Here is an 11,691-nt window from a genome sequence, read left to right as displayed (position 1 = left end):
CCGGACCAGGCACCGGTGGAACAGGCACGGGCCGTGCCGGACTGACAACGCGCACCACTGGCTTGGTGCGGGGAGCAGGAACGGGCCGGACCGGGCTGACGACGCCCACCACTGGCTTGGTGCGGGGAGCAGGAACGGGCCGGACCGGGCTGACGACGTGCACCACTGGCTTGGTGCGGGGAGCAGGAACAGGCCGAACCGGGCTGACGACGCGCACCACTGGCTTGGTGCGGGGAGCAGGAACAGGCCGAACCGGGCTGGCGACACGCACCACTGGCTTGGTGCGGGGAGCAGGAACGGGCCGGACCGGGCTGACGACGCGCACCACTGGCTTGGTGCGGGGAGCAGGAACAGGCCGGACCGGGCTAGCGACGCGCACCACAGGCTTGGTGCGAGAGGCAGGAACAGGCCGGACCGGGCTGGCGACGCGCACCACTGGCTTGGTGCGGGGAGCAGGAACAGGCCGGACCGGGCTAGCGACGCGCACCACAGGCTTGGTGCGAGAGGCAGGAACAGGCCGGACCGGGCTGGCGACGCGCACCACTGGCTTGGTGCGGGGAGCAGGAACAGGCCGGACCGGGCTGGCGACGCGCACCACAGGCTTGGTGCGAGGGACAGGGACAGGCCGGGCCGGACTGGCGACGCGCACCCCTGGCTTGGTGCGGGGAGCAGGAACGGGCCGGACCGGGCTGACCAGACGGACTGGAGCGAAGAGCTGACACAACCCGTCCTGGCTGAATGCCTATTTCTACACACTCTGTGTGAGGCATCAGCACAGGACGTACAGGGCTGTGCACTCGTACTGGCACTACAGCACGTGGCACTGGCGCAGGATATCCGGGACGGGGGAGGGGTACTGGAGGCCACGAGCGTTGAGCCGGCACACTCCGTCCTGGCTGCATGCCCACCTTAGCACGACACGTGCGTGGTGCTAGCACAGGACGTACAGGACTGTGCCAGACCACTCGCGGCACAGTACGCAGCTCCGCATAACTCGGAACCTGCCCAGTCTCACGCTGCCTAGCCTGAGTATGGGGAGTTGGCTCTGCTCTACCTCTAGGCTCCGCCAACCTCCCTTCCAGCCCCCCAAACCTGGTGGCCTCCTCTCCTAATCCGCCGATACGTCCTGTAGCTGCCTCCAGCATCCCCGTCGTCCATGCCGTGTGCCCCCCCAAAAAAATTTTTGGGGGTTGCCTCTCGCCTGTCCGACGACGGCCCGGTTGGCGCCGCTTCTCCTCTCCTGCCTGGGCATCCTCCCTCATCGCCCTCCGGTAGCGGACGGCCTCCTCCTCTGTGATTCTCCCCCAACCGAGGAGGACATCTACCAGAGTAACCTCCTGTTCCATACCCGGCGTTTGCTCCTGCACACGCTGCTTGGTCCTATTTTGGTGGGATCTTCTGTCACGATCGTTATAGGAACCGGACCAAGGCGCAGCGTGATAGGCGTACATCTTTTAATGAGTACTTTACACTAAAACAAAACGATACGTGAAGTCTAAAGGTTCACCAACACAAACCTATACAGAACAAGATCCCACAAACGAACTAGTGCCAACAGGCTGCCTAAGTATGTGCCCAATCAGAGACAACGAGAATCAGCTGCCCCTGATTGGGAACCACCCTGGCCAACATAGAAAACACGAACTAGAACACAACATAGAAAATCACACATAGAAAATCCACACCCTGGCTCAACATATAAGAGTCCCCAGAGCCAGGGCGTGACAGTTACTATGGTATACTGAAGTATAATTACAAGCATTCCATAAGTGTCAAAGGCTTTTATTGACTATTACATTAAGTTTATGCAAAGAGTCAATATTTGCAGTGTTGACCCTTCTTTTTCAAGACCTCTGCAATCCGCCCTGGCATGCTGTCAATTAACTTCTGGGCCACATCCTGACTGATGGCAGCCCATTCTTGTATAATCAATGCTTGGAGTTTCTCCGAATTTGTGTGTTTTTGTTTGTCCACCCGCCTCTTGAGGATCGACCACAAGTTCTCAATGGGATTAAGGTCTGGGGAGTTTCCTGGCCATGGACCCAAAATGTTGATGTTTTGTTCCTCGAGCCACTTAGTTATCACTTTTGCCTTATGGCAAGGTGTTCCATCATGCTGGAAAAGGCATTGTTCATCACCAAACTGTTCTTGGATGGTTGGGAGAAGTTGCTCTCGGAGGATGTGTTGGTACCATTCTTTATTCATGGCTGTGTTCTTAGGCAAAATTGTGAGTGAGCCCACTCCCTTGGCTGAGAAGCAACCCCACACATGAATGGTCTCAGGATGCTTTACTGTTGGCATGACACAGGACTGATGGTAGCGCGCACCTTGTCTTCTCCGAACAAGATTTTTTCCAGATGCCCCAAACAATCGAAAATTACTTTACCCCAGTCCTCAGCAGTCCAATCCCTGTACCTTTTGCAGAATATCAGTCTGTCCCTGATGTTTTTCTTGGAGAGAAGTGGCTTCCTCGCTGCCCTTCTTGACACCAGGCCATCCTTCAAAAGTCTTCGACTCACTGTGCGTGCAGATGCACTCACACCTGCCTGCTGCCATTCCTGAGCAAGTTCTGCACTGGTGGTGCCCCGATCCCGCAGCTGAATCAACTTTAGGAGACGTCCTGGCGCTTGCTGGACTTTCTTGGGCGCCCTGAAGCCTTCTTCACAACAATTGAACCTCTCTCCTTGATGTTCTTGATGATCCGATAAATGGTTGATTTAGGTGCAATCTTACTAGCAGCAATATCCTTGCATGTGAAGCCCTTTTTGTGCAAAGCAATGATGACGGCACGTGTTTCCTTGCAGGTAACCATGGTTAACAGAGGAAGAACAATGATTTCAAGCACCACCCTCCTTTTAAAGCTTCCAGTCTGTTATTCTAACTCAATCAGCATGACAGAGTGATCTCCAGCCTTGTCCTCGTCAACACTCTCACCTGTGTTAATGAGAGAATCACTGACATGATGTCAGCTGGTCCTTTTGTGGCAGGGCTGAAATGCGGTGGAAATGTTTTTTGGGGATTAAGTTCATTTTCATGGCAAAGAGGGACTTTGCAATTAATTGCAATTCATCTGATCACTCTTCATAACATTCTGGAGTATATGCAAATTGGCATCATAATAACTGAGGCAGCAGACTTTGTGAAAATTAATATTTGTGTCATTCTCAAAACTTTTGACCACGACTGTATATGTTGTTGATGTAAAAAACATTTGATGGTCTGTGGTGTGTAATGAGGAGCAACCAGACGCTGCACTTGACACATTTATGAAATTGCGTATTCCAGTTACTAATAAGCGTGCACCCATTAACAAAATGACTGTAAAAACAGTTTAAAATTGTATGGTTGAGAGGGATGAGGCAAAAGGAATGGCAAATAAGTCTGGCTGCACAGGCGATTGGCAAACATACTGCAAATTGAGAAATCAGGTGACTAAACTGAATAAAAAGAAGAAGAAACTATAGTATGAATCAAAGATGAATGACATAAAGAATAATAGTAAAAAGCTTTGGAGCACCTTAAATGAAATTTTGGGCAAAAAGGCAAACTCAGCTCCATCATTAATTGAATCAGATGGCTCATTCATCACAAAACCCACTGATATTGCCATTTACTTTAATTATTTTTTCATTGGCAAGAATAGCAAACTTAGGCATGACATGCCAGCAACAAACGCTGACACTACACATCCAAGTATAACTGATCAAATTATGAAAGACAAGCATTGTAATTTTGAATTCCATAAATTGAGTGTGGAAGAGGTGAAACAATTATTGTTGTCTATCAACAATGACAAGCCACCGGGGTCTGACAACTTAGATAGAAAATTACTGAGGATAATAGCGAACGATATTGCCATTCCTATTTGCCATATCTTCAATCTGAGCCTACTAGAAAGTGTGTGCCCTCAGGCCTGGAGGGAAGCAAAAGTAATTCCGCTATCCAAGAATAGTAAAGCCCCCTTTACTGGCTCAAATAGCGGACCAATAAGCCTGTTAACAACCCTTAGTAAACTTTTGGAAAAAATTGAAAAAAAAGCACTGCTCTGCCATTTTAACAACACTATCAACATGGCAGGTCCTACAGGCTCTAGTTTTGTCACACCTGGACTAATGTTGAATTGTGTGGTCAGGTGCCACAAAGAGAGACCTCGGAAAATTACAATTGGCTCAGAACAGGGCAGCACGGCTGGCCCTTAAATGTACACGGAGAGCAAACAGTAATAATATGCATGTAAATCTCTTATGGCTCAAAGTGGAAGAGAGATTGCCTTCATCACTACTTGTTTTTGTAAGAAGTGTTGACATGCTGAATGCACTGAGGTGTCTGTTTAAACTATTAGCACACAGCTCAGACACCCATGCATACCCCACAAGACATGCTAACAAAGGTCTCTTCACAATCCCCAAGTTAAGAACAGACTATGGGAGGCACACAGTACTACATAGAGCCATGGCTACATTGAACTCTATTCCACATCAGGTAACTGATGCAAGCAGTAAAATCAGATTTTAAAAAAACAGATAAAATACACCTTCTGTAACAGCGAAGAGACATGGTATTGTAAGTATGTGATAGTGGAGTAGTGGCCTGAGGGAACACACTAAATGTATTGTGTAAAGTGTTATGAAATGTAATATCATGTAATATTTTAAGTTGTATATAACTGCCTTAATGTTGCAGGACCCCAGGAAGAGTAGCTGCTGTCTTGGCAGAAACTAATGGGGATCCTTAATCAATACAAATATAAATGGTACAGGTGTTTTCTTTTTTTAAAGTCCATAACCATGTGTGTATACTTTTGTTTCAAAGTAGATTTGTTTAAGAATACCAAGAAAATGTGTGACCCTGATTTAGCCCAATGCAGTAAAATGTTAAATGCAGTACGTTTTTCATATTGGACATACATATTGCACCGTACATAATTTCCTGTACTTTGTCGCAGTAAAAGGCGGTCCATTTTACTCAGGTGCACTTCTGCTTTCCAAATCCACAGAGTTTACACCCCCAGCAGTGTCCCTACTCATTTTGCGGCCATTAAAGGTAACTAATTCAAAGGTATAGGCTACTGTAGATTTTGATCTTTGATTACAGTTAATGTACCAAATATCCTGACAAAGTTATATTTATCTGAAAATGTGATTAAACTAGACAATTAATATGTGCGCTTGCTATGTATGCTGGACAGAGTAAAATTTGTCGGTAAATTGCTTTCTGTTGTCATAACCACCTTTCTAGTCTGTTGTGCATGGATTGCAAAGCTGTGATCAATATTGGAAGAAGTATTATACATGCTACAAATCCTACTCTGTTGGGCTAATTGCTGTTCAAGGTAACCTTTGATCATCTGAAATGTATCTTATTTCAAGGATGAGATCTTTCCTATTCTTGCCATAAACCACTGCCTTGTTATTACAAATGAGAAAATCAAGACTGTGATTATAAAGTAGATAATTTGCTAAGAAATGAACTAGAAGCACTTGTTTAGCAAAGTCCTCAAAATGAGCAGTGACATGCTGGGTGTGTAAACTCTATGGATCTGGAAAGCAGAAGTGCTCCTGAGTAGAACGGATCCCCCTTTTACTGCAACACAATACACAGAAAATTGTGGACAGTCCAATAAATGACAGGATTACCCACACCATTTTTGTAATTATCATTTAGTCTTAGATTTAAAACAAATATGTTTTCATCACATAATATCTTATAGAAATACTTTTAATAATTATTTGTATGATAACTAGTGTAAAATGTATTGATAATTGTGACAATATTCCATAATTTTCACCCAATTTACAAAGTATACAGGACGGGACTCTTATTCTGAAGGATTCCAAAAATCCGTGACCCGGAAGAGTTTAGTTAATCTTGCCTGCTTCACAGCCTCAACAGAACGATCGCTGATAACTTTCAACAGGCTGCAGACCGTTACAAACCTGCGCTTCTAAAATAATTTTAAACGATTTATCTGTTAAAAAGTAGGTTATCGTTATATGGTTAAAAAATATATATTACATGTAAATAAAATGTAGCCAGCTACCATTTATTATTCAGATTACATAAAACAAAGGCACTGAACTAAAGCTTGCAGCTAACGTAAACCAAATAGCTAGCTCTGTTGCTAATGCTAGGCTAAATTGCTAGCTAGCTAAACATTACAAACGTTATACGGTGGATAGCTAGCTAGTTATGACGTTAGCCAGAGAAGGTAGACACTGACTAGCGTTGCTAGTGCTGACTAGCTAGCTAGAAACCATGGGCAGGAACGTAAGAACATCCTAGCTAGAAAAACACAAATAACTTATACACAAACAAGCTGTATTGATCCTGTTCTCTATAGCCAGAGAGGCGTAGCTAGCTAACTTATGTAGCCAACGTTATACTCTGCATGATAGGTAGCTGGATTCAAGGTTTATTGAGATCAGATTATCAAAAGCTTTTTTTCTCTCTCTTATCAAGATCCTGAGCCGAGGAGGTATCATCGATAGGCTTTTTTGCAAGCAACCACGGAAACGTAGCTAACAAGTTACTGAACACATAACGTCGGGATGTTTAACCCACACCACCACCAACAGCAACAACAACAGCAACAGTTTCACCATCATCTGCGGCAGCTTCAGCAGCTGTTCCAGCACCAGCCACCCCCTCCACCGCCTCCTCCACCACAACCCCAACCCCCTCCATCGCACCATGTTCCACATCACCACCAAAGAGGACGGTAAGAAGTGTGAACTCGAGGTCGTGGATATACGGCCCTAAATCTGACTTGTTAGCAACAGTTGCTAAAATCAGACAATAAGTATTATGTTTATCTTGTATTAAATTTGCCAGGGGTGTGTTCAGTCAAATATGATCTAGTTATATCTTCCTCTGGTTCAGTTCATTCAACATTTCCCAATGTTGCCTAACTGTGTTTTAGACAAGCTTTCCCAAAACGCTGCAAACCGTTCTACAGGGGGTGCGTTCAGTACAAGAGAACGGTGTTTAATAAAACGGAAACGACACTACTGAACGACCAGTTGAAGAACGGTGTGATTATGGTGGCCCAGAGGGAGATGTGTTTGGTGTGTGCTGCATGAGTTTTGCGATTTAAAATGGTCACACGCATATTGATCAGGCCACACCCACCAAATGGGAGCAGAAGTATCTCAAAGGCTGAGTTGTAATCATTAAACCATAGATAGCAAACAGCTGCAACGAAAACAAGTTAATATTGGACAGATAGGCCCCTCTCCATTTCGTTTGGTTCTATTTGGTTCCTAGTGAATACACTGCTGTTGAAGAACAGTGTGCACCATTTTGGGGAAACGTGTTGTTCAGTACCAATGGAGGCTGCTGAGGGAAGGACTGCTCATAATAATGTCTGGAACGGAGCCAATGGAATGGCATCAAACACATGGAAACCATGTTTGATGTATTTGATACCATTCCACAGATTCCGCTCCAGCCATTACCACGAGCCCATCCTCCCCAATTAAGGTGCCACCAACCTCCTGTGTTCAGTACCAACCGTCAGGCAACATAGCAAAAGTTGAATTGAACTGAACGTACCCCAGGATTGCGTTCAGTATGACAGAACTGTGTGAAACATTGAATTCAAGGGAAGCTGTACTGTACGACCAGTTGAAAAACATTGTGATTATCGTGGCCCAGAGGGCGATTGCTGTATGGTGTGCTGCACGATTTCAAATGATCACACCCATATTGATCAGGCCACATATCGCCACACATACCCACCAAACGAGCAAACATACCTCAAAGGCTGTTGAAGAACGGTGCCCACCGTTTTAGGGTCACACTACGTAGCAAAAGTTTAAGCAATTTGAACGCACCCCGGTATCAAAGATAATTTAAATAAAGAGGCCTAGAAACTGCTTCTCCAATAGAAATCCCAGATCACGCTTGTAGGCGATGTCATGGCGACATAAATTAGCTAAGCTCATGCGTAGAAACACTTCATCTGGTATAACGGTCGTCTTGCGCCAAAATACGCATGTGCAGGCCGTTAAATCAGTCATTCCTTCAATATGAAGTTGATGAAAATGAAAACGTGTCAGTTTGTCTCTTTCACAAGGTTGTAGTACAGTTTCAGCTACTTAAGACATTGGCTCGAATCTAGGTTTTGCTAGTGCTGAGCGATTTAGTGTTTTTTGAAGTAGTTTCGGTTAGATTATTTTAAATACAAAAATAAAATACACTATGCATTATGTGGGTTGAATTCTGAACAACACAAAATAAAACAATTCAAAATATGTCCCATGATGGTAGTGACTGCCCATTAGTGCTTATCAATTATTAACCATAATTTATTCACATTACTTTAATAAAATATTTCAGTTGTTGTGTATATTACATTTGTTTTATTTGATGACTTTGTTATTTCATTCCAAGTCATCTCATCTCTATAGAGCTGCTGCCTATGCTGTCTGACAAAATCACTATTTTAGTAGTTCTTCAAAGTAAATAAGGCAGACTTTTATGACTGCTGAATGCCAACTATCAATCACTTAATCATGTATTTTCAGGTAGAGATACCTCGCGAAGCAACTGCTCTCTATCCCTTTGGATCGCGCATTCTTCTCTCCGTCTCCGTGTCTGCTCCACACAGACCGGACCAGTATGCGGGCAATGGATTATGGTCATTGTAGATAATTACCACGTTTTCTGCGCTAAACTATGTCTAATATTGGCCTGTTGGAAACTACAACTTGCTATTACATCGCACAGTTTGGGCTTGCGCTGATTGATCTCTAGATAAACTGTGCATCGCGATGACAGAAAAAACCCCAGAACAAAATGGAATTCAAATAATTGAACTGATGTCTGTCAATTAGTTGTTTAAAAACCAAAAAATAACCAACATTTTGGTTAATCACTCAGCACTAGGTTTTTCCTTTAGATTTAGAGAAAATTAACAACTAAGGACACATTTTTCACTTCTCCCATTGACTTGCCAAACCCTGGTCTGGTCTGCTTCACGACGCGTTCCCGGAAGTATCATGATGTTGGGCCTCTGGGTTTAGAAACTTTGTGCCAGTATGTTTTCTCCCGTTAGGTGGGTGTGGTGGGGTGTGGCCTGATCATGGGTGTGACCATTTGCAAAACTTATGCAGCACACCCCCATAATCACAACATTCTTTGACTTGTCATTCAGAACAGTATAGTTTCTGTTTTAATTAAACGTTGCACACCTTTCTGTCCTGCTGAACGCACCCCACATTTTCTTTGTATAAATAGTATTGAAAGTAACACTGGCCAACTGTTCCAAACTCTGTGGCTGTATTATATTTAAATATAAATACTGCTTAGTAATGGCCATTCTCTCCGTGGCTCTGTGATGACCAGGGCCATGGCCGTACCAGCCCCTGCTCCTCCACCTCCCCGTATGGTCAACCTGGCCACCCAGGCCACCATCATCGCCCCCAACCCAATGTTACAAGGGGCTCTAATGATGCAGCAGATGCAAGGTGAGAGCATTTCATAATGTCAGCAAACGTATAGACAAGTAGATTGACAATATGGTATTACATCTTTATATCTACATAGCTGGTGTGTACATGCAAAAGCTGTATGAGTCTCTGCAATGTTAACACTTTGTTTTGATTGCAATCCCATTGATTTGGTGTTCCTTATAGCTCCTAATGCCACCTGATAGAAACTATGGCACCACCCTATTGCTGAAAAACAGTTTGTTTCACCATTTAGATCTCTTTCTCATACTCATCCCCTATCTCTGCCTCTCCCACACTTTCTCCTACCTCTCTCTCCTTCCCTCCTTCTTTCTCTGGCTTTCCAGGTAGCATGCGGGGCTTTACAGCGAGTGGGCAGCAGTTCACCCAGTTCTTTGCTGCGGGGGCCCGGTCCTCTCTCCTGGGGCCGGTACCCATGGGCATGTCCATCAAGAACCCCCACATGGGCTTCCCTGCCCGACACTACCACCCCCACACCCGCTACTACAACAACAACAACAACAACAACGTAATAACAACCTCTATTTAACTATGGATAACTACAAGGCACTGAGCACCCACTCTGAGCGGTTTCTGTTTGACTAGCTAAAAGTTCTACTTGAGTTTTACTCTGAGTTGTTAAGATTGCTTTGATTGTTTTGAAACTGTTGGGACAATGCTATGAGGAGGCTTAAAGTGAAAATCCACTCAAACTATCGTTTGGTATTTTTTTCCATTAGTCCACATTTGATACAGTCCCAAAATGTTTTGCATGTTAGCAGTCAAGTTTTCAAGATATTGGACTTTCAAGAAGCAAAGTGTCACCGGCCACATCATCATGATGATGCAAAATGCGTATAATTATACTGAATTGCTCAAATAATAAGATGTCTTTTACATTTCTTAGTCCTCTATACCTGTTGCACATGTTAACTGTTGTTGTTTGCTGAGAGAGCAGTTGATTGGCTGATCAAATGGCTCACTCTGTCCATGTAGGACTATTCTTCACGGCACCCGGATAGAAAGAGGGAGCAGAGAGCCGTGGGGAGCACAGATAACCAACCTGCAGCCAGCAGGACCCTCCCCAATGACAAGACTCTCAAAGGTAGGACCGTACCTGAACACTCAACGCAAGATAGCAACACCAGCTAGCAACGCCTGCTAGCCCTGGTGTTCATTCGCGTCTTTTCTTTAGAGCTAGTGAAATCTCAGAAGTATGAAAAGGGTTTGTTTTTTGGTTGCTTGCTCTTTTCCTATGTCTCCTTCTCTGTATGTTTTTGAGTGGGTGTGAAACATTCAATATGTGGTTGGAACAGTAGATAGCCCTGTGTCTCCCTCTCCCTACAGGTGGAGGAGTGGGAGGCCCAGATGGAAAGGCACAGCCCTCAGTGCAACCTGAGCCCAAGGAGCCAGCACTGAAGAAGCAGAGGACAGAGGGGTAAGTAACACTGTTTTGAGTTGGGAAAAAAATGCATCCAGGATATCTCAAGTTATAGAGCAGTTGGGTAGTTGTTTTGTTTACGTACCTATTCAGATTAGACTTAACTGAGTATCCATATGTTGAGATGAGTCCTTGGAGGGTAGCAGCTTGTAGTGACATGTAACCTTCCCCCTCTGTCCCTCCCCTCCCGTTTCCTTTCTGTCTCAGGTCAGAGGAGACTGTGGATCAGCCTCCTGAGACAGATGGGGTCCTAGGTGCAGCAGTGTATCAATGCCCACAAGATGACAGCCAGCTTGAAGGTGAGTGGTCTTGTATACCATCCTAGCCTCCTACTCTCACCGAGCTACAGCACTGGCCTTTCACATGTGGCTTGGTGGGACTAGTGCTGCCCTTATCTCACCTGTTCTCTCGTTTCCATGAACAGACTGTTTCATTCTGGAGGAGGGCGGGAGCACGGCTGGATCAGAGGCTGCAGAGGCACTAGAGGAGAGCAGAGCAGCCGAGGTCAGTTTTATCATCGCGCTTTACTTAAGACCAATTACTCAATGTAATGCTAGATCAAACAGATAGCACCCGACTTCTGCTCCCAAAAAGTGATATCATGACCTGATTTAAGGGCCCTCCCTGTGTATGAGCAGGTCCAGAGTGGAGTGTCAGCATTTACCCCAGGCCTGAAGGACTTAGCAGAGGGCAAGGCTGCCCAGGGGTATTGGAAGGGGGGCAGGAAGAGGGCAAGGAGGGGGGTGATGCTGCCAACAAGTTCTATTGCTACATCTGCACCATCACCTGTCACAACCAGCA

The 11,691-nt window shown here is 45.2% G+C and overlaps 1 protein-coding gene across 1 annotated transcript in view; it reads left to right on the top strand.

The window, feature by feature from the left end:
* The first annotated feature begins 5,889 nt into the window (after window positions 1-5,889).
* Window positions 5,890-11,691, top strand: part of LOC311099439 (mediator of RNA polymerase II transcription subunit 13-like) — a 111,810-nt gene continuing 106,008 nt past the window's right edge. Inside the window, exons 1-9 of the mRNA XM_084140125.1 lie at window positions 5,890-5,978; window positions 6,460-6,718; window positions 9,346-9,467; window positions 9,797-9,978; window positions 10,446-10,554; window positions 10,797-10,887; window positions 11,098-11,189; window positions 11,315-11,394; window positions 11,529-11,621. Of these exons, the coding sequence (XP_083996251.1) occupies window positions 6,549-6,718; window positions 9,346-9,467; window positions 9,797-9,978; window positions 10,446-10,554; window positions 10,797-10,887; window positions 11,098-11,189; window positions 11,315-11,394; window positions 11,529-11,621 (939 nt within the window). The 5' untranslated portion in view covers window positions 5,890-5,978; window positions 6,460-6,548. The remainder of the gene's footprint in view (window positions 5,979-6,459; window positions 6,719-9,345; window positions 9,468-9,796; window positions 9,979-10,445; window positions 10,555-10,796; window positions 10,888-11,097; window positions 11,190-11,314; window positions 11,395-11,528; window positions 11,622-11,691) is intronic.

Source organism: Coregonus lavaretus (assembly GCF_964263955.1).
Source record: "Coregonus lavaretus genome assembly, chromosome: 24".
Classification (NCBI taxonomy): Eukaryota; Metazoa; Chordata; class Actinopteri; order Salmoniformes; family Salmonidae; genus Coregonus; species Coregonus lavaretus.
This window is presented reverse-complemented; position numbering and strand designations above follow the sequence as displayed.